This window comes from Dicentrarchus labrax, unplaced genomic scaffold (assembly GCF_905237075.1).
Source record: "Dicentrarchus labrax unplaced genomic scaffold, dlabrax2021, whole genome shotgun sequence".
NCBI lineage: Eukaryota > Metazoa > Chordata > Actinopteri > Moronidae > Dicentrarchus > Dicentrarchus labrax.
Window position 1 is genome coordinate 16,114,993 of NW_026136715.1, and position 21,458 is coordinate 16,136,450.

At 44.0% G+C, this 21,458-nt stretch overlaps 1 protein-coding gene across 3 annotated transcripts; it reads right to left on the reverse strand.

The window, feature by feature from the left end:
- Window positions 1–3,312: 3,312 nt before the first annotated feature.
- Window positions 3,313–20,593, reverse strand: fignl2 (fidgetin like 2). 3 transcript variants are annotated; one of them, XM_051425641.1, is made up of 3 exons: window positions 20,570–20,593; window positions 18,260–18,400; window positions 3,313–7,942 (listed from the first exon to the last, which is right to left on the reverse strand). In XM_051425641.1, exons 2-3 carry the CDS (start codon window positions 18,282–18,284, stop codon window positions 5,901–5,903), a joined length of 2,067 nt encoding a protein of 688 aa, XP_051281601.1. In that variant the 5' UTR covers window positions 18,285–18,400; window positions 20,570–20,593; the 3' UTR covers window positions 3,313–5,900. The 3 variants fall into 3 exon arrangements, with proteins under 3 accessions (XP_051281601.1, XP_051281600.1, XP_051281599.1); XM_051425640.1 differs by lacking the exon at window positions 20,570–20,593 and adding an exon at window positions 19,875–20,057; XM_051425639.1 differs by lacking the exons at window positions 18,260–18,400; window positions 20,570–20,593 and adding an exon at window positions 10,617–13,976.
- Between the last annotated feature and the right edge of the window lie 865 nt (window positions 20,594–21,458).

Sequence of the window (21,458 nt, forward strand, 5' to 3'; positions counted from 1 at the left end):
TCTTGGGGTCTGATCTAAGTGGATTCATGGCACAATCTGCTTTGGGTTTATAGTTTCTTGGCCACTTGAGGGAGGTACAGACCTGCATAAAACCTGCCTGTCTTCCACATGTTCAATGGTCTGTTTGAAATTAGGTGCCATCATAGCAATTTCTCACATGATCATCTGCTGACTACCCAACATGCAGTAAATCTAATTTTGTAGGAGAACTTAATTATAACCTCTTCATCCATTTCTGTTATGATCATCAGATTCTGCCCTCAGTGACACGTCTTCTTAAACAGCAATCTGTTTATTCTCTTATATACCTATTTAATGTTTATTTATTCAGAGATCACATTTTAGTCATGTGAGAGGGGGTAGGCCAAGACATTTTACCAGGACATTCCACCTGTCAAACCCAATTTCCTGAGGGTTTTGATTGACCTGTCCAACACAGAAACAATGCAGCTGCAAAGATTTGATAATTTCCTTCTAAAGAACATGAACAGTTTCCATTGTGCCATTCTTTCCTAATTTTATCGAGATTTCAGATTAGCTTATTTATCTGACTTGAAGGTGCAAGCTTTATCTGATCATTGTAATTAATTTTTTCTGTGCTCTCTTTGTCTTGCTACTCTGTCAGATATTGCCGGTCTGATGGAATCCCAGTTACCATAAAGATTACACTCTTTAGTATTCAGGCCAATATTTGTGATGACAGCTACACCTTCCAGTAAAAGATCCAATATCTAATGTTAAACGACATTGATCCTATGCAGTGGTAGTGCTTTCTCTGTCACAGTATGCAGCTCCTTCTCTGTCAAGGACAAGAGTGAGAATATTTAGAGCCTTTAAATTAAAGAGATGTGATGGGTCTTTAGAGCTTGACAACAGATGGGTCCAACTCCTCAGCTTTATCTGTCTGTGGGCTGCAGTTTTGGTGTTGAAACATCCTTTAGCTCAGTGTTTGTGTTATTGTATTATTAATTATTGTTGTCGGCTGTGTTACCACTCTCTGCACAGGTCTGTCATCATTTTTGGGGTCCTCTTAGGTAAAGGGCCCTTACTGCAGCTTTGCAACATCTGGAACCAATACAGCTGGGCTGGCTATCTGTGGTACCAGGGGGCTCGGAGGTTGCAGGCTGGGGGGGGGGAGTTGGGCTAGTTGCTGCTTTGGCCCTGGGGGTCCATGTGTCCCTGACTTCAAAATAGACTTGATTGCTAACAGCTGGCAGTCCTAACTCACCCAGTGTCAGAGCTCTCCTCTGATGTCAACCTTGTCAGTATCAAGGCCCGGACAATGGAAGGCCAGCGGCACGGCAAAGGTGGAGAGGAGGACTGTGTCCGTGTGAAATGAGATTCAGAGAATGACCTTTTTTTATGAAGGTTGTTACCATAAATAACTTTCAAGTTTTTTGTCAGGGCACCTCTGAACGAAGCACACAACAGAGAAGTACATGGACACCATAAAAATGTGATATTTAAGTTGAGTGCCCTCTGAAATAATAGTCTTCAGGCATAACGCTGCTTTAACACACAAACAAATATATAAACACTGAACAAACAAAATGAATGCCTCCATAAGTACAGTTTAAAAGCTTTAGTTTCTAATATAACTACCAACATCTTCAAATTAAATGAAATGTATTGTAAGACTAATTATTCCTATACCCTTTACTATTTATAAACCCAGCTATATCATGTTAAGTATTCTGATATATGGCATGTATATCTATAAACTGACTCTCAATACCACGTTTTATAACCTCGGTGAGGAAAGTGTAGAAGAGCTGAGTCCTGCTATTCACTGCCTAAGTATGAGTAAATAGGACAGCAGCTCATTAACATCTTTTATTATCCAATTACAAACTCTGCTCGCCTAATTACCTCCAATCAGCAGGGAGAAGAAAATGATTGACTTCCTGGAGGACAGGAATCACTCAGGACAAAAAGGACAAACTGGTTTTCAGACGCTTGGACTAGATGGAAAGTGACTCACATGAAGTCAGACTATGTAAGTGTATGTAGAAAGAAGGTTGGAGCCACATTATCACCAATCCTCTTACAGCAATATTATCACAGTATGAAGTACATCTGAACAACTGTACATCTTTATTTGTGGCTGTTGCAAGTACAAAAACATGAAAGTCTGCACAGTTTAACCAAAACTACATCTTTTGTGATACCTCTAGTCTGAAATTAGTGTAAGATATAAATAAGCCTCATATGCCAATGTCCCATTTCCACGTGGCCCATTCTTCCTCAGCAAGGTTATGTTGTTTTGTGGATTATGATATTGAGTTTGTGACGGAAAAAGATAGGAAATAATTTTTAAACAGCTGCAGAAATGATTATCCTTCATCAGAGGATGAAGGGCAGCCGCTGCACAAGGTTGTGCTTATAACAGAGCTATGCATCATTATTAGACAATTAATTACTCTGTCATCAACACCACCAGCACCACTGTTCTACTGGGATTCAGTCACAGATGTTTCAAACTCACAGCTTTGACACCACTATCCATAACTGGGAAGCAATAGATCCTGTTTCAGGCTTTGATTGAACTTTCACTTCTTTGTACGGAGTTGCTCAGATTTACTTCTTCTCTCAGTTAGTTTTGAGTCTTTGAAAGATGTCAGGAAAGGCCAGAAATAGCAGAGGGCAGGCCGCTGGGACGAGCTGTTGTTTACAGACAGTGACAGATATGAAGGACCTCTGTGCTCTGGTGCTGGGGCCTGAAGCCTCAGGGGTGTGCTATAGCTCTGCTTCTGTTGCTGTTCTGGATGCTGAAACACACATGCACACCCGGGCCGACAAACTTATGTGCAAGTAGACACACAAAACACATACAGCTCTCTGTTTTTATCTTTAAACACACACACACACACACACACACACACACACACACACACACTTCCCTTTTTCCTAATCTTTCCCCCCACACAGATACACCCTCACAACACACGGCCTCAACAACTGCAAAAATGCTTATCTAACAACAGCACACCTTCTCGTGAACCCACTATGTACCTGTTTTCTTTCTTTCATACTGCCTAAACTCGCCGATTATACAGGCTACTGTGTTCAGTTAATTCAAGCTGATGTTAGAAAAAAGCCCAAAACCTAGTGATGTAGTCTTGTGTGTTTAAACGTTAAACGAATTAGCAATCAGTTTAAGTAACTGTGCTGACCTTAACAGTGGGGTCAAGCCAGGCTATGGATACAAAGACACAAGGTAAGCACCACCATCATGTCATTTCTGCACTCTGGTCAATTGCAGTCCCTTGACGGCTAAATTCAGAGAGAAAAACAAAGAAATAACCCGCAGTGCAATATTGACAAATTCTGTTTAATATTGTGTGATACTCTTCTCTTAAAATACAGTCTTTTCTGAGGTAGACCATTACAGTTCAAGAACATTATAATCATTTTTAAAACAGACATCAAAAAAGACATGAAATAAATACTTTCATGTACAATATGCCGCAAAAATGAGGTAGAAATGGTTACAGAAAATGTACAATAACCAAGAACAAAGTTACCGCAATAACAGATCAAAACATGTAAAAAATAAAAGCTTGTTTTGTTGGACAAACTCTTGAGAGCAGTGGGAAGAGCAAATCAAAATGATGTAGCTATTCATTCATTTCTGTAATTACCTGTGAATAATCGCTAGCATTATCTGGACCGTGCCGCTTGAGGCAGGGGTTGTTTTGTAATTTATAAATGTGTTTTCAGTTTCTGAGACAGTGATCAGTATGCACAGTGGGGGTCACTCTGATTGATCTGGCTGTATGGCATGACTGAAGCCACCAGCTGGAGAGGGACGGCTGCACTGTGATATAGAGTTGCTGGACATCAATCAGACCACTTCCACTCCAGAGGAATCGGTATAAGGGAAGGGTGAGGGGGAGCTGGGGTTGGGGAGAGGATACAACGCCACATGGCCACTGGGGCTCGTGGCCAGGGGGCAATCCAATCTAATGAGATTGCACTAGGGAGAGAGAAAAAGAGAAAAATAATGATGAGGGAAGGAGGGAGGGGGAGACAGAGGGAGGAATGGGCGGTAGGAAATATTACATCATCCTGTGTGTACCTCCTCAGGACCATGGCAACAGTCTAATACGTACGACCTCTGTACCTGCGGTCCAGTGACCAGGTTTTTCCAGCTTCTTAAAACAGAACTATAGGACTAGTGGAAAAAGAGAGATTTATTTTCTGGATTGTCTACATGTTGGGTTCATCCACAATATGTACACATTAACTGCAAATTTTTAGACTTTGGGATTTGCTGAAAGCTACATATAACGACTTTAATCGTTTTTTTTTTATTTGCATCTGTGTTTTTGTTTGTGGTAGTTTTGGAAGGTATTTTGTGCTCTGTATGATTGTGTGCATTATATTTACATTTTTAAATGACATTTTGCAGACATGCATATACAGGATATGTAAACACTAAATAACACGGATATTTGCAGTTTGTCCAACAAAAAAAGGAATATTTTCTGTATTCTACATAGCATTTCTTGAAGACAATCATCACTCCACCATAAACTACAATAAAAATAAAGGGTAAAAGAACAGAAAAGAAAACGTATTTATATATTCATATATAATAATACATGGATTTATGGCATCAAATATCCTTTGAAATACCTGAATTACATTCAATGTTACTCTTTGTAGCATATTCAAGTTTCTCTCCCGAGGTAAAAGCCCAGCTGTAGTGGGTGTTACAAGACTGTCAGGTTTCTCCTCGCTGCTTTATCTCACTCCGCGCCACTCTCTACTAAGACCCTAAGATTACATACATTCTTTAATTTCATATTTCTGAGGTAAAGAAATTCTTCCTGAGCATTTCAAACAAGACTACATACTAAGAAAACAAAAGGAGTAAGTGAAATAGAAAACAGAGAAGCTGGGTGTGCAGGTGGGTACGTTTTGTTCTGTTAGGTGGGATTCTCAGGAAAACTGCAGACAATGAGGAATGTGAGGTTGAGAACAAATGTATGTGGAAGTTAAGGACAACAACCCAAAAAATAGTAAAATAATAAGTTGTCTGTGAGTTGTACCATTTAAGTGTGATTATAATACTATTGGTGACTTAAATCTAATACATGTGAAGTATTTCTACAACCAAACAGTGTAACTACAAGGTTTTACTTGAACAACTGAACTCTTGGGAAGGACAGCTGCATGTCTGGATTTAATAAAAGATCATCTCATTTTCTTTCTTTTTGGAACAATAAGGACTAACTGTTTTGATTTGGTGAGAAGCTTTCGAGAAGGATTCATTAACTGTGATTTTGAGGAGCAGTCTTCTTCTTGCATTTGGTTTGACGTGTTTTTGGTCAAAAACTGTGGTTTGGTGAAATGTTGCTGATCCCAAGCCCTTCGTACTGAATAATTAGTGACAATCCAGTGACTAAATCAACATTAGGATAACATGGAAGTGGACTGGGAATAAATAGGATCCTGAGAGTAGCAGTCAAAGGGGGGATTTTCCAAACCCTGATTATCCATAATCTTGGACCACGTCACCTAGCAACAAATAATTGATTTTGTCCTGGACCAAGGCTAATCAGGATCTCTGAGAGTATCCAAATAGTATATAATCTGATTTTCCCATTGGCCAAAAGACTAATACACTACCCCACTCAACAAGGCCTATTCATCTTTCTTTTCTTTGGGAAAAATAAAATATTGCGGATATTCATACGAAAACAAAAACAGCACACCATGGCATGCTTCTGCCAGTAAAACAACTTTGTCAGCTCTCCCGTATCGTTGAGCTTCTCTGGCTCTTTTGGCTGCATAATCTGTAATTACAAAACAACAACAAAACATTCCCAAGGCTTGCCATGTCAAAGCAGAGACAGGGTCGTAATGCAGTCCGAGTACAGTGACTGGCTGCTTTCTCAGTGGTTATACATCTTGCTCCACTCTATACAAGTGTCCAGTTCTTTTGTGGTGGTGTGTGGGCGCACCTTGCAGAAGGCATTCTCAAAGTCTGTGAAGGATGGGGGTTTGGAGGATGTGGGGTGCCCATGCATGGCCCCAGTAGGGGAGGATGCTGAGGAGAGTGCCTGCTGGCTGAGCTGAAGCAGCTCCCACACTGAAAAGCCCTCTGTGCGCTGCAGCACGGCACTCAGCTCCCTCTCACTCAGGCTGCAGCCTTGGGGCGACAGGGTCTGCAGCAGCACCTGCCTGCGCATACCCACATCTGGCAGGCCGACGTGATACCGCTTGGCAAAGCTCCGATGAACTGCATCTTGCAGAAGATCTGGTCTGCCAGTGGCACATACAAGGATCACCAGACCTGGGGTCCCCACCTGGGCTTTTTCCAGGGTGGTCAGCAGTGTCTGCCTCAGACCCTCCTCTTCCATGGCCTCCACCTGGCTAAGCAGCACCACTGAGGGCTGTCGTGCCCCTGCTACTTGCAAAAGACACCCCAGAATGTGCTCTGCCTCAGCCTTCCCTTTAGAGGCCAGCATGGCTCCACTCAGCCGATAGAAGGAAGCCCCAAGCTGTGAAGCCAAAGAACGAGTCAACGTCGTCTTACCCCCCCCCCGGGGGCCAAACAGCAGGACGGTTCTTGGGGGCCGCACCACTGGACTGGGCCTCAACACGGGCCACAGAAGATCCTCTTCCAGGGCAGTCTTGACATGGGTGAGCCCAGCCAGCTCACCCCATCCCAGCGCCGGGCTGCAGTCCAGTAACTCCCCACTGACAAGGTCCAACAGTCGGGGGTCTGGGCTCTTCATAGTTTCAGTCGGGGCACACAATGGAGAGCGCTTGTGGGCCTGGGAGCGATGCTGCTGCTGTTGGATGAAGCCCTGCTCCGCCACACCATTCTCCCCTGTCATGCCTGCTGGAGGGCTGTACTCCCCTGCTGCCCCATACTGAGGAGAAACCAGGGGCTGGGAGGAGGGCTTGCTGGGCTTGAAGGTTTGAGGGTCTGTGCTGCCTGAACCGCTGAAGCCGTTTCCCCGGCACTCTGTTTTGTCATTCACACTGTAAGGAGAGTTTCCCCCAGCCTTCAAGGAGTCATAGCTATATTTCCTGTAACGAGACCCATCCCCGCTCTCATCCTCTTCTACACTCATCTCGAATGCTTTTCGTTTTAATGTCCCTCCAGACTCCGATGTCCCAAGGTTGGTGCTCTGGTAACTATAGCTGCCGCCTACCACTGTGGGCCTCGAGGGAACGGGAGTAGGGGCTGGTAGACCTGAGGGCAGGTAAGTTGCAGAGGGGTGGCTGTAGGTGGGGGCAAGGCTGTTGTGTGGAGGGTATGTGCTTGGGGGGTAGTTATAGACAGGTGTGGTAGGGCTATAGCTGGCCACCAGAGTGGGGGTGGATTGAAGAGTGTGGAGAGAGGCAGGGGGAAGTGCTGCACTGGTTTGGGGACAGTACCCTGAGGAAAGATAGGTGCCATTGTAGCTAGATGGGTACTCGCTGGAGCCACTGCAGGAGCTGCTGCCACTGTAACCAGAGTCTGAGAGGTTACTGTTCACCACCGACACACTACCAACCCCTGGAGGGCCTGCAGATGTGGCTACAGCCTTGGAACCTGAGAGGCTGTCATGGCCTCCAGGAGGCACCAGGGAATAGGAGGCATCAGTGCTGTGCGACAGTGGCCAGGGCTCCAGCTCAGTCTTTGGGACGTTGAGGCCCCCAAACGCCCCTGGCTCTGGGTAGGAGCCCACAGTAGGTGGCCGGTCATATGGTGAGTCCAGCACACCAGCATACTTCTCAGCATAGCGCTTCAACAGGTTGGAGGCTGTGAGAGCAGAGATGTCGTCATTGGCCCAGGCGTAGTTGCTGGAGCTGCGGCCACGGCCAGCGTAGAATTCCGACTTGTGGGCCGGAGAGGAGGTGGTGGAGGAGACGTCCAGGTGCTGCTCAGGCCACTGGCTGAGAGGCTGGGCATGCTCTGGGTTCCAGTGCATCTTTAACAGGCCTGAAAAAAAAAAACACATGGAAAGAAGGTCATAAGGTTACTCTACATACAATTATGTCAGAAAAAGGAGTGTAGGACTGATTATATCATAAATAACTGATCATGATACGAGTCCATTTGGGTCCATGAAGCAACTTTATCAATTGATTCCTTTCCTGTGGCTGGAAAATAGAGAATTGTTCTTCTTCCATCTTCCATCTATAAATGCAAACCACATCTGAGGTTCCAAGGTCGCCAATATATAAAAAAGTTATATCACTTTGCTTTACACTTGTTAAAGTGAAATGGTTCTGTCACTGATACAATATTCATCTTGAGCTGAGACACTGCGGACACTCAGTATACAAAGAAAATCTTATTAAAAAATAATTATAGCAGGGCATTTTTTTATATCTATTATGCAATTCTACACATAAAGTGTGATTTTGATATCTGTTTCACCGTGCTATGACATAATACCGTCTGTTTATTTCTAACAGAGTTAGTTAATATTCAGTTTAATGTAGATTAGCAAACTAGACAGTACAAAATTTAGACACTACATTTGTCCCCCCCCCCCCCAGCAACCAATGACTAGGAATGGCCTTTCTTCTGTTTGGAAAGGATTCTTTTTAAGTGTTACCATCATGCATGTGAGCAGAAGGGGCTCACATTTCTCAGAGAGGGAGAGGAAGGTAAAAGGGAGGTGGAGGAAAAAAGAGAAAGCTGCAGAAAGAAAGCTAGTGAAAGCAGATCGGTAGGTTGCATGTGTTGTTTTGTAGTTTCCCAGCTTATGTTGTTGCGATAAGATCCCACTACTATTCCCTGTACTGCTAACATCTGCAGGTCTCCCAGAGGAGCTATTGTTATCTCCCTGCGCATGTTGCTCTGAATGCCTGCTCTCTCCGCCCTGCACCCCCACCTACCACCCACCAATCCACCCACCCACAGTACACCAGAGCTCCAAAGGCCCAGTGGCCGGCTGGACAGAGGGAGGGAAGGGAGGGAGAGGGGAAGGAGGGTGTGTGTGTGTGTGTGTGTGTGTGTGTGTGGACAGTGGCGTGGAGAGAGTGAGAAAGAAAGAAAGAAAGAAAGAGAGAGGGGGTTGGGTTTGGAATTGCAGCATAGTGTGCTATTCATCAGCACAGTCTCCCATGGAACATTGGGAAAGTGGAATGTCTGTTCCTCTGGCTGACTTCAGCACTGGCCGAGGTCTGATTGATCATGGCTGCTACGCACCAAGCACATCGCCGAGCTAACAGGAGAGAGGGCAGTGGAAAAAAAGACATTTTATCCCATGAATTGTTTTCCCTTCAGGTCCCCTCGTGCCTCAAGGCCCTATTTTCCAGTAAAATATTCTACAGGCGTCGTATCTTTATTGCGTGGAACACGCATATGGCAGTCTAACAACTCCTTTGCCCAAATATATAATGCATCTACTAATGTTCAGTGTTTGCATGCTATTGTTTACTCTCTCAGGGCCAATTATTTGTGCATGTATGATCAACTGTGAATTTTCTGATTTAAGTGTATGTGTTTATGTGTGTATTAAACAAATATATAACGATACGATTGTTATAGAATCGTCTATGACTAAGACTAGCACTACCTCTTGCTGAGGCATCAGCTTGACATTCCACACATAACTTGGCATTATTGAACTGTCACAATTTACCCTGAGGTGAGGAGTACTCACCTACAGAAACAGGGAGGTGAAAAGGAATATGGCAAAAGCCATCATTACTGGCCTCTCTGCCTTTTCCTTCAGAGGACGCCTGATGATTCATTATTCATGGATGTCTGTGTGTGTGGAGCCAGGCTTCTTATTGCCATTTAAATCAAATCTCAATATCCATAGCCTGTGATTCTGCTGCTGCACTCCCGCTCACTCCTAAACTTTGGCCTCTTTCTTTACCCGCTTTGCAAACCTCCCCATGTGTGTTTTCAGATTACGTCCGTTATTTATTCAGTCAGATGAGACCAGCAGACCAGATGGCCATTGGATTATCATGTCCTTCATATTCAAATCCACTGCCTTAAGTTCCCAATGGCCAAACCAGTTCAAGTACTTCCCTAAGCTTCAGTCAACCAACACACCCACCACAGCGGGATGTAAAAGGCACATTCTCACACTCTGTTCACTTGTATTTTTTTTTTTTTTTTACAAACATGCTGAAGACATTGTCTTGTCCACACCCTGATGACGACATATTTTTGTGGTCCGACTTGCAGGTCTTTGTCCAGGCTGCAGAAACCATATATGTCCTACAGGCCCTTCCCATCTGCAGCCCAACCAGTTTGTGAGCAGCCCCAATAATGGGGCCTGTGTGTGACAGAGATGGATGAGAGCCCAGGGGAGCTCATAAAACCTGCAGTGGGGAGGGAGGGATGGAGGGAGGGAAAAGAGTGGACAGCAGGCACTTCGTCCTCTCTAAGCGGACTGGAGCGGACATTAGAGGACTCAGTGAGGCGGGCTAACTGCTGTCCACTCCATCATTAGAGTAGCACCAACACAGAATGGACTTCTCTCACACTACCCCAATGTAATGACCAGCTGCCCATACCTAAAGAACCAATTTACTGTTAAATCTGAGAGTAATTACTTTCTATAAGTCTTTTTAAAAAAGTGCATTATACTCTATAATTTTTGCTGTATGCACACAGTGAGCTAGATGAGTGATAGGCTGCCATTCACCTCGGATAAACACAGCAGGGTTGCAGTGCAGTTTAGCCGTTTCCATGTAATTAGATCTTGCCTTCTGCTGGATTGTGGTTTTTAGAGCAGTACCGCTCCACAATGAACAGAGCAAACTCTAATCTACACTTCTGCTTAAATCAGAGCCATCGTGTAGATTAATTCACTGGAGGGGTGGAAAGAAAGCTAAGATTAGAAGTAGGGAATCAGGACAATGTGCACATAGTGCGGGTAGCACTGCAATCATTAGATAAACTTCAATATATGTTGCAATACAATGCTAGATTGTATTTATCCTATAAAACATTCATATGAGACAACACATTGCTAAAATAATTTGTGAATTTCAGGAAATCATTTTTGTACTTGATACATTTTCCAGCTCCAATGCTGTGACATTTCCCCTTCCTGCCGCATCCCAGTCTACTTTCATCTTACTCACATTAGAGGATTATGGAAAAAAAACCTCACACATTTATTAAGACTGGACAAGGACATTAGTATGTTTGAAAATGGGAATCCTATTCTCATTAAATTATTTTGGAAGCTTTTGTTGCTGTTGTCAATATAAGTTGCTCTGTGATCCAATCAGAGGATGGAAGATTATTTAATATATTTATCAGCTGAGCTGTTGAATTTATGGTTATCAGTTGTGACCAAGTTAAGTATACACAAATATGTGATGAGACTGATTTTCTATTGACTGATGGCCTTACGTGGCTGCAAGGAGGTTGATAAGATCCTTGTGAGTATGCACATGAAACTTCCCACTGTGTGTGTGTGTATGTGTGTGTTTGTGTGTGTGTGTGTGTATGTGTGTGTGATCTTGGCCCCAGGAGAGACAGATGTTATGCTGACGGCCTTACTGTCTGTGTGGCCATTGTGGCGGACGACCGTCCAGCAGACGTGCGCAGCTCGGACAAACCAGTTGGCCCTGAGACAAAGCCTGAAGGATCCTATTGTCAGGGGCCTGTCTAATTATGGAAATCTTATTAATCTATTCAGCAGCAGTCCACTGACAGCTTTTGTGTCAGCCTGGGATTTATTGAGGGACCTGTGTGAGCTGCATCCTATTGTAGGAGTACGTGATGAAGACAGTGGCACAGCTCTCTTCAGCAGAAAAAACAGCTTTACTTTGAGGAGGCCCTAATATTAAAATTAGACCACTTACAGCTCAGCGGGACTGTGTTAGGTTCATTTGTGATTTCTGCCATCTGCAAAGTCACTGACTCTCATGTTGACTAGGTGAAACCGGAGTAGCTCTTGGCCTATAAAGACTGGTAGTACTCTAGACCGTGTTGTGGTTTCCTATAAAAGAAGTATCAATGGGTGAGGAGAAACGTTATCTTGGCAAGAAGCCCGGAGGTAGAGGGCTCCAGTGCCGTTTCACAGTTCCCCTGAGGTTGCTTTCCCCTTCTCCCTTCCCGGCACTTTTGTTTTCCCTGCCCCGAGGAACAAAACGGACACGGATGCAACAACCCTTCTGGGACAGCATGCTATTAAACTGTGCCGATTGTGAAGAGGCCGCTTGTAAACAAGAGCGCCGTGGATCAATCCAATCAGGGCTCTATTCAGAGCTCAGCTCTTCCCCCACCCACAAAGCAGAGAAAACTACTAACACCTCCACTCCATCATACACCTCCACACAGAGTGCAGTGTGCATGTACATTGATCTATAAATGTGATCTTCCGTTCCTAATTTCTTACATAACTTTTAATAACGAGAGCTATCATGATACAGACCTGTACGTGGTTGCTTAGCTTCACAATTACAAAATACACTACACCAAGAATGGCTCTTTCTGCTCCAAATGAAGCTGCTGGCCCAGTAAAAGAGGGATTTTGTCTGTTCAACAAGGAGGTAAAATATTTTGAAAACAACTCTAGGGTGTAAATTCACTTAATGCCAAAAACCAAATTCCTTCAATACTTCTGAAATAATGTTACAGAGTGTCAAATTGTTTTGAGAATGCTGCTCCGGCTGTTGTGGCTGTACGTCAGGGATTCAATTTAGACATCTCAGAAACAGACACTTTAAAGAGAAAAGCTTGAATTGAATGCAGTTACAATAAAAGGCACACAGCCGAGGGGAGTGACAGGCAGAAAGCTGAGCGTAGGGTGACAGACACTATTATTTGTGCTGATAAATCACAAACTTGAAGCTCTGGTGTCTGAATCAGTTGTTATGTATTCAGCAAACACAGGCTGATCAATGAGTTATTGGATGAAACTCCTGCTTGCTGGACATAAATATGTAAAAGAAATTATGTCTTTCTTCGGGAATCTTTAAACACTTCTGTGCATTTTAGACAAACATATTCAATAAACTGCTTTTAACCTTCAAGAACTGTGTTTGGAGTGCAAATGGAGAAGCCTTTGCACCCAGGATCTGTTATTTATCAGAGTTTGTTATCTTGATTTGTAGTTCAGTCTTGAAGCCCTTTAAGTCCTCTGTTCTCAAGTTCACTGTGATTTATGACACTAATATCAAGCAGGACATTCTCACTAGGCAGTGGCCGTCCTGCCGCTGCATACTACCTGGTCTGTCATAAAAACACCAATCTGAGAGGCCAGCCACATTTCACAGCGTGGCAGGTGGAGACAGAGGAAAATTGTCTCTGGATGTTCTCTCTCTTTGGAATAAAATACACATTTTATCAGCTCTTGTTTGCACCCACATAATGAAAAATGATGATGAATTCCTCACTTATATTGTGGATAATGGTATGTTTTACGATACTCCACTGATATACTATATTATCACAGGGGTCAGCAACCTCAGATATGGTAGCCTAAGTAGCTTAACAAATGACACACTAGCAATGAGTGAGAGAGAGTCTGTTGGAAAAGTGCACTCTCATCTGCGTGCCAAATCACTTCTTTCACAGACACTTGCAACTGTGCCCCCTGTCTTATTAAAGCACCCCATGCCTGTGTATTTATTTAAACTCAGAAATTTGATATTTTTATAACAATGGCAGCATTCAATGTTTTAATTTTGATGTGGTTTCACAATTAAACTTAAATTAAATTAATGACTTAATGTTGATATGGTACACTGAGTAACAAGAACATTTTAAAATGGTATGTGGGGTATTGTCAAAAAACTGGTGAACGAAGTGCAAGCTCAACCCTTGAGACCCTTTCCAAACCGTCTTAAGACAAAGAGAAGAGAATAATGCGCACACCAAACAACAGAGATCGTAATTTATCAGACAGGCATAATTGGGCATTGCTAAGGAAAATTATTATAAATCTATGCGTTAGTCATGGGGCTGCAATCAATCAAAAGAAACACAATCCCACACTCCCACTCTGCCTCTCACTCCCTCTGGCTCATCTGCTCCCTCTTTCACGGCCCTAAAAAGATGTAATAACAGAAGAGTGCGGGAGCTCTGGTGGGGAGTTTTCACACCTGCTGCCCAGAGCACGAGCAGACGCAGCTCTTTTCAAACACGCCTCACCAGTCCAGTCCCAGGAGGAAGGAGCCCATCTCCTGCAGTGGCATTGAGGGATGTCCTCTGTGCGTGTCTCTCTCTCTGTCTTACTGTGGAAAGACCTTTCTGTGCTCCATGTATCAGAGTGACAGTTTGACTTACACTATTTTTTGTTTTATCCACCTTTGGGGATGTTTCAGACCAGCTGTCAAAGCAGTTTTTGTCAGCGTGTGCAGCTAATACGGTTTTATTAAAAGAGAAGGACGACATGACAGTCTTGTACTGAGTATTTTCAAGATATGCAGAAAACAGAATAATGAAGTCATACCGCCCTTGTCTGTAATAAAATACAATAAAATGTTACGATAAATGACAATTATTGTTCAAAACCAGTCGATAAACAGAATAAAACAAGCTTCTATGTGGTAAAAACCCAGGTCATTAGCACTGAACCAATATTCAGAGTGTCATAAAAGTTGTTGTTTTGCAGAGTGGATGGAGCAGTGCAGTAGCCAAACTACTTGATGGCATTTGTTAAAACATTGATTAATTGACAAACGTGTTTAGAATGGCTAATGATAGTGCAGCAAAAAGCAAATTCCCATCTGAGAGCATGCTCATTTTACAGCCCTTTCCTCAGCACTCTCCAAAACTAGAAAGCCTCCGGAATAATTGCTGGATGCGTCACTTCATGCTCGTAATTTTAGAAACAACTCCCCCATCCCCCGTGCCTGCTAACGCTCGTCCACAAATGGCAGATCCCCGTCCACCCACCCCTCCCCTTCAAGAAAAACAGGGTCCCTATTTTCTGTGACTGCAGGCTGGCTTTAGGTCATTGTGTCCACTAATATATCAAAGAACAGCTGTCCTAAGGCTCTGTGATGACCAATCACCCCTTCCATCTGTCTCACTCGTCCAATCTCTGCTCTATCTCCCCCTCTTCAGCTCTATCTTTTTCTTGCAATCTCCTTCTTTCCCCGTTTCTCATATTCCACCCGTTCCCAGTAAGCATGTTGCATTCCCTCATTTCTTCCCAAATCCCCTGGCCCCTCTGTGCTCCCAGCTTATACTCTCAGCACATGGATAGCTCTGGGATTTGTTTTCTGTTAGTACACACACACATTAGAGAAAGCTCAGTGTGTTCAACAGCCACTTCCCTCTATAGCAGTGCATTTTGTGATCACTGCACTACAAACACATAATGGCATAACGATTAAAGTATGTTATTTCTCAAGCGTAGTCATTTACTAATTAGCTGTGCTGGTGTGAAAGACATTGTGTCTCATTGTCAAGCCCTGAATTCTGCTGCCTCAGGAATTCAGTGAAGTGTTGCCATCCAAATGAGCCTCACCACCTTGCTTCTTAATTGGGCCCTTAACGGGAGCGGAGGTCTCCTTAATGAGCTGATGAACCCTCAGAGAGACAGAGCACAAGGCCTGTGGACTCACAGGGCCCTGGGTCCCTAACCTTCTTTTCTTGTGGACAGAGACGCATGCAAACATACACACACACACACACACACACACACACACACACACACAACCACAACCACACACACACTGGGGGCTAATTAGAGCCCATTCACACCATACACTAATGATCCCAGCTCTTATTCACACACACTTTAGGAGACTGTGTGTTTACTGAAGGGCCCCACAGACCCCCCCACTGCACCACTCGTACCACTCTGCCTACAATAGGAATAGACGCTGGCACAGCCCTCCAACCTGCTTCTTCAGGGGCCAGGATGAGATCGACTCCTTCTTTTTTTCTATACAAACTACTCCATGACTTAGCCGAGTCATTCACAAAGACACTCGCACAAAACATAAAAACAGAGCCACAGAGAGAAAGGAGAGGGGTCAGTCAGAGGAGAGCTATAAAAACTGCCAGATCTGTGTGTAGTTGCTCTGTGTGTGTGTGTGGTTGTGTCTGTGTGTATGTGCGCAGTTTTAAAAGAAAAGGTATCGCTACACCAGCGGGGGCCCCCAGCAACAAGAGTTAGGGCACTCCTGGGTTGGCGGCCTGGGACTGATTTAAGAGTGTGTTTGAAGTGCAGATTACAGATTCTTTGCACCAAATCCCTCCAGGAGTATCCATGGCCCCTGGAATCTCTCTCAGGTTTCTTCTCAGGTCCGGCCGTGGCTGCTCGCCCCAGCTTGAAGTCCTCTGGACTGGCCGGAGATGAGGACCAAGGCCGGACACGCCAGGGCAAGATGAGACACACGCACACACGCAGGATGGAAATCATTGAGACCACATTTGTAAAAGCAGTCCTGATAACAACAACAAGACTTTGAAAGACAAAGAAGTGTGTTGGTGGGTGTACCTAACTGTGCGTCACCATGTGTGCATTTATACACTGGGACTATGTGCACTGGGAGAAATGCCTACAGCAGGAGTCAGAAGCAGCGTTGGGAAGCGGGAATGCTCCACATTCCCACAACAGGGATTCCAACATGGAGGTGAGAGTCTTCGCATGTCCTGCACATATGCAAAGTCCCTCACAGTCGGACTTTTGGTCAGCAGTATCATGACTACAGTCTTTAAGTGAAAGACAGTGAGCTGCAGTGTCACCAGCAAGCACAAGGGTATGTTTGTGTGTCACTGGTCTGAGAGTAAACAACGTGACTACCTAACACTGCTGTGTGCGCTTACACGTTCCCTCTGTCTACATACATGCACACTAGCAGGCTGTTCTGAAACGATCTCAACCCTGCAAAAGCTCTGCAGAACAGAGCTACTTTGTACATGAAAAACCATCAAGCTGCTTGGCAGAGCAGATAAAAACCAGCATTGTGCATCCTGATCATAAAAGCAAATCACACACAAAGGCCAGTACGTAGTGTACTGGAAGATTCCCATGAAGGACCAGCAGTGTGCCGGCTCTGAAGGCATGCTAACTATTCCACCAGCAGTTTGTGACATTCTTGGACGTTTTGTTCACTTTAGCAGCAGGGAGAGTGTGTTCAGTCAGTATGGACTAACAGGGTGCAGGGAGATGATGGAAGGATCTCTTAAACAAGGATTGATGGGAAGCAGCACAAGCATGCATGTTCTCACAAATGAATGGTCTATTGGTGTTATTTGAGCATCCCAGCCTAATTGAATTTACAGCTGTAAAGAACTTTTAATGGGAAAAAACACAACATGTTCTGTGAGAACTTGCATTAAATCAACCGAGAGCCACTTGTGAGACGACATGTTTCATAACAACACAATAGGTCAACTACTTATTCTGCTGGCAACAATTCAAAATTCCATTCATCTGATGAGTGGTCAAATAATAACATTGGCTATTTCAAGGGCGAAATTTACAAAAAGCAAACAAAACGTCATGGTTACTGTCAAACATCTGCTCATTACGCTTTAATAAGGCTGTTTTGTCCAGTTTGAATTCTCACACCCACACACTGCGTCTGCAGTTCATTTTTTGGATGCGAAAAAAAAACAAATCCCAAGTTTTTACCATCCATTACCAAGTAATACTTTTTAAATTAACCGTTCTGTTTGATTTCTCCCTCTTTTCTTGCAACTGTCATGCCAATAATGCTCCTTTGAGGCGAGTTAAAGAGCTGAGAAAAAGGGGCTCTTGAGACCGAGGCCACGGAGGCAGCCCCATGCTGGCCGGCAAACAATGCTGTTTTGGAGAGCCAGAGCACTGGACTCAAATGAAACCTGGTGGGAGGGTACGAAGGGGGGGGGTTGGCCAAAACTGGACACGTCAGTTATTAGGTCAGTATTGAAGGGAGAAATGAGAGAGAAGAGGGAAAAGGAGGGAGAGCAGGAGGCTGCGTGTGTGGTGGAAAGTCCTGAGCTGTATTGGTAAAATGACACTGGCAGAGCTGAGGGGTTTCTGCTGGTTTAACCATCAGCCCTCCAACCTCCCTCTGTCCCTCTTCCTTCCCCCAACTGCGCCTTCCGCCTGGTGATGAAACATTCAGACAGGGCCAGCGCTTAGGGTTTAGCGTTTCCACAGTGCACGTCAAGGAAAAAGTCAGGTTTCTGCACTGAGGCTTGTACATTTTCACAGTTACCTGTGCATTTTTCTCTCTGTTTGCAAACTACAGAACACAGTGTCCACTCCTGCTTATTTTCTGGAGTGGGAGCTCATTGATTCAGGCAAAGTCCAACCAAGTCAAGTGAGGCCGTTCGGTGTGACATGCAGGCGGGTAGAAAGAAAGAAGTGTGTAGTAGTGTACTCACTATATGGGACAATAGGACTCAGCATTCTGTGGAGCTGGTCTCAGTAAGGAGGAATGCTGTTTTGTGAGTGCCAGCTAAGGTTAGCGTCCGTCCGGCTGTAGTCCATCACTAGCATGAGCTCGCACTGACAACAGAACAGCCCTGAGAGAAAGGGAGAGAGAGTGAGAGAGAGGTGAGGCAGTTACAGGCTGCTGCACAATGTCTGGACAAACACTCACATGTCAACCAACCCTTTCACACAAGCTCACTCAGCAACACAAACCTAAACACACACACACAAACAGACAGACCAGAATTCACCCACAGTATGATTGAATTACTGACCAACCTGAGAACCCTATCAGTGTAACAAAAACACACACACAGTCTGCCAAATTGACGCACACAAGGGTATTCATTATAGGCAGGCATTAAGCTGATTGTGAGGCTGCGTTCAGCCTCTAAAGAGGGCTTTCTAAATCTGCCTCACAAAAAGACTCACGCATACCATTGCTCCGTGCACTGGGGCAATAAAGAGCGCATTCTTAGGAGACCAAACACTTTTGGAGCGAGATAACCAAAATGCAGGAGGAAAAAATGTTTCTAGTCATGACAAAAAGTTTCACTTCTGAAGTTATCTTAATTAATTCGTCTCTGTTTGAGGCGTGCTGAAAATTTTAATCATACAAATTAATTCTGTTAAAATGTAAGGCAGAATTAAACATATCTTTTCTGGTTAGAGTTGAAAATGTCATATTTTAATCATGCACAGATTAAAGACAGTTTAATCCTCCAGTTTCTGTTGTTTTATTGTGATACGAAGATTAAAACGAATGTTTAGTTTTTTCATAACAGCCATTAGGGTTATTTCTCATTTCTGTGGACAACAAAGAGCAATTTCTATCCACATTGCTGCTAAGAAAATATGACTTTCTTAAATAGAGATAACTAAAATTGTCTTCCAGTTTTTAAAATGTGTGAAAACATTTTTAGCCACAAATCCGTAAACATACAGTCCACCTATATGAAAAGGTGAGCCTACTCTATCAATTGCAAACACAAAAATCCCAAGCAAGACATCACATAATCTCAGAGACATAAAACAACAGTATTTAACAGCAGTAATGCCACATTTTGGCATTTACTGCTTTCGCACATTACTTCAGTTGTCACAGAGACTCTATCTCTCTGAGTATGTATAATAAACAAGTCAGTAACTGATTCACATTCAGTCATATACTACTCATATAGAAGAGATATTACGCAATGACCACACGGCTGTCCTTGGACACCAACAGGCTTCACATACAGCGCTGCCTCTGTCTACGACCGCCTCTGCTCTAACTGACAGTCAACTTTTAACTCTTAGCCCAGAATAACTAACTGACCACAGCTTCCACTTTAAAACAAACACAGCTCTGTCCTTGCACAGTTCAGAGGGAGGCTGAAAAGGAGAAGGCAGAGTTAGCTTGCTCAGGGAAATATCTCATGGTCAGTGGCCAAAGAGGAGAGCTGCTACAACACGCTCAGCTCCGGTCCTCCTCCAACTTCAGCCAGCCAGCAGAGCCAAGTCAAACAGCAGGGAGAGCATGACAGCAGATCAACACAGAGATGCAGAGAAGACAGGCAGCCTTACCTATTCATGCCTGCACGTCTTCCATCAGATCTGAAAGCGCTACGATAATCCCTGGAGCAGACCAGACTCGTGTGTGTGCACTGCTATGTTTTTTTTTCCACATATGGGACACAACTCCACTCTCTCTCTATTTCTCTCCCTCCCTCCCTTTACCTCTCTCTCTCTCTCTCTCTCTCTGGCCAGTGACAACAGAGTGAGCGCTCAGCTCCCCTCCCCCATGAATCTCCCATCCCCCTTTTCCCTCCCCTCCTTCTCTCTCTTTATGCTAAAAGTATTTAAGTAGGGAGAGAGAGAGGGAGAGAATGAGGGGTGGGCAGAAGAGAGGGTGGGGGACTGACCAATCGTGCTCTGAAGGAGAGAGAGGGTGATCATACTGAAGCTTATACACAGAGGATAGTGGGAAGAGAGAGAGAGAGAGAGAGAGAGAGAGAGAGAGAGAGAGAGAGAGAGAGAGAGAGAGAGAGAGTTTGGTTGGAGGGAAATGATCAGGGTAGGTTTGGTTTGCCTCGGGAGGATTAGGAACAGTGGTTAAATTGTGGTGAAAACACACTGAGGAACAATCTCTCATTTCTTCTCTGACTGACTAAAACAGATGAGAAGTTACTTGAGACATTTTATCATTTGGTGATTACTTAATTTAAAAGTAACTATATTAGTTAACTCATTACTCAAATATGTTGTTACTTGTTACATACCTTTTTCATTACTTAGCTCAACGCCTTCAAAGATGTCTTCCAACTATTCCAAAGCCACCACACCTCACATCTTCGGAGTGCAGCATGTTTAGAAATATAGAAAACAAGACAATGTGGTTTAGCAAGCAGCCAGTCAACAGTTTGGAGGTATTTACTTATTAACAGCTAGTTCGGCTCCAGGGGACTGCTGTGTCTGAAATCTTGCAATCTTCAACAACTTATAAAGTGGGAACGACAGCTGCTTCAGATGGGTGTGAAGTAACAACCTGATGTACTTTGACTAAGGGATGTGTCTTCCATGTAAGTCTGAACAAACCACGTAGAATCAAAGATGCTGCTCTTCCTCACCTCAGACTGGAGTGTTGCTCAGTGCTGCCACTGGTGGTTGAAGAGGTATAAAGGAGACCTCTTTTATATTCAATAACGTTGTAATATACATGTGGCTGCATTCCAGTCCACCAGCAAGGAGATCAGTCTGCGCTGTTCTTTTATTTTAAATGGTTTGTATTGACTTTGATGAAGATACCTTTCTGGGTCATGGTAATTTGTTTTTTTTTTTTACATTACAACATCCTGACATTGTTTTTTTCCCAACTTAAAAGGTCCAGTGTGTAGGATGTTGTGGCATCTAGCGGTGTAGTTACAGATTGAAACTCACTCATTTCACCCTCTCTTTACACCTTCCCAACTCTGAACAAAACCCAGTGACTCCTGAACATAGGCTTACCAAAGGCAAGAAAGTCAGTTAAGAAGACAAAACAAATAAGACAACCTTGGAGTTACCAGAAGGTGTATTCGTCCTTTCTGAGAGGAAGATAGCCACGTCCATTCACCACCAGCCCAGTCTGTCTATTGAACGCACATTGATGAAACTGCTTAACCTCCTGCA

Coding starts and splice junctions, on each gene's coding strand:
- fignl2 (XM_051425639.1), bottom strand. CDS start 10,662: ATGGAAACGGCTAAACTGCACTGCAACCCTGCTGTGTTTATCCGAG. Junction 7,943..10,616: donor CCCTGCTGTGTTTATCCGAG/GTGAATGGCAGC, acceptor TTTTTTTTTCAG/GCCTGTTAAAGATGCACTGG.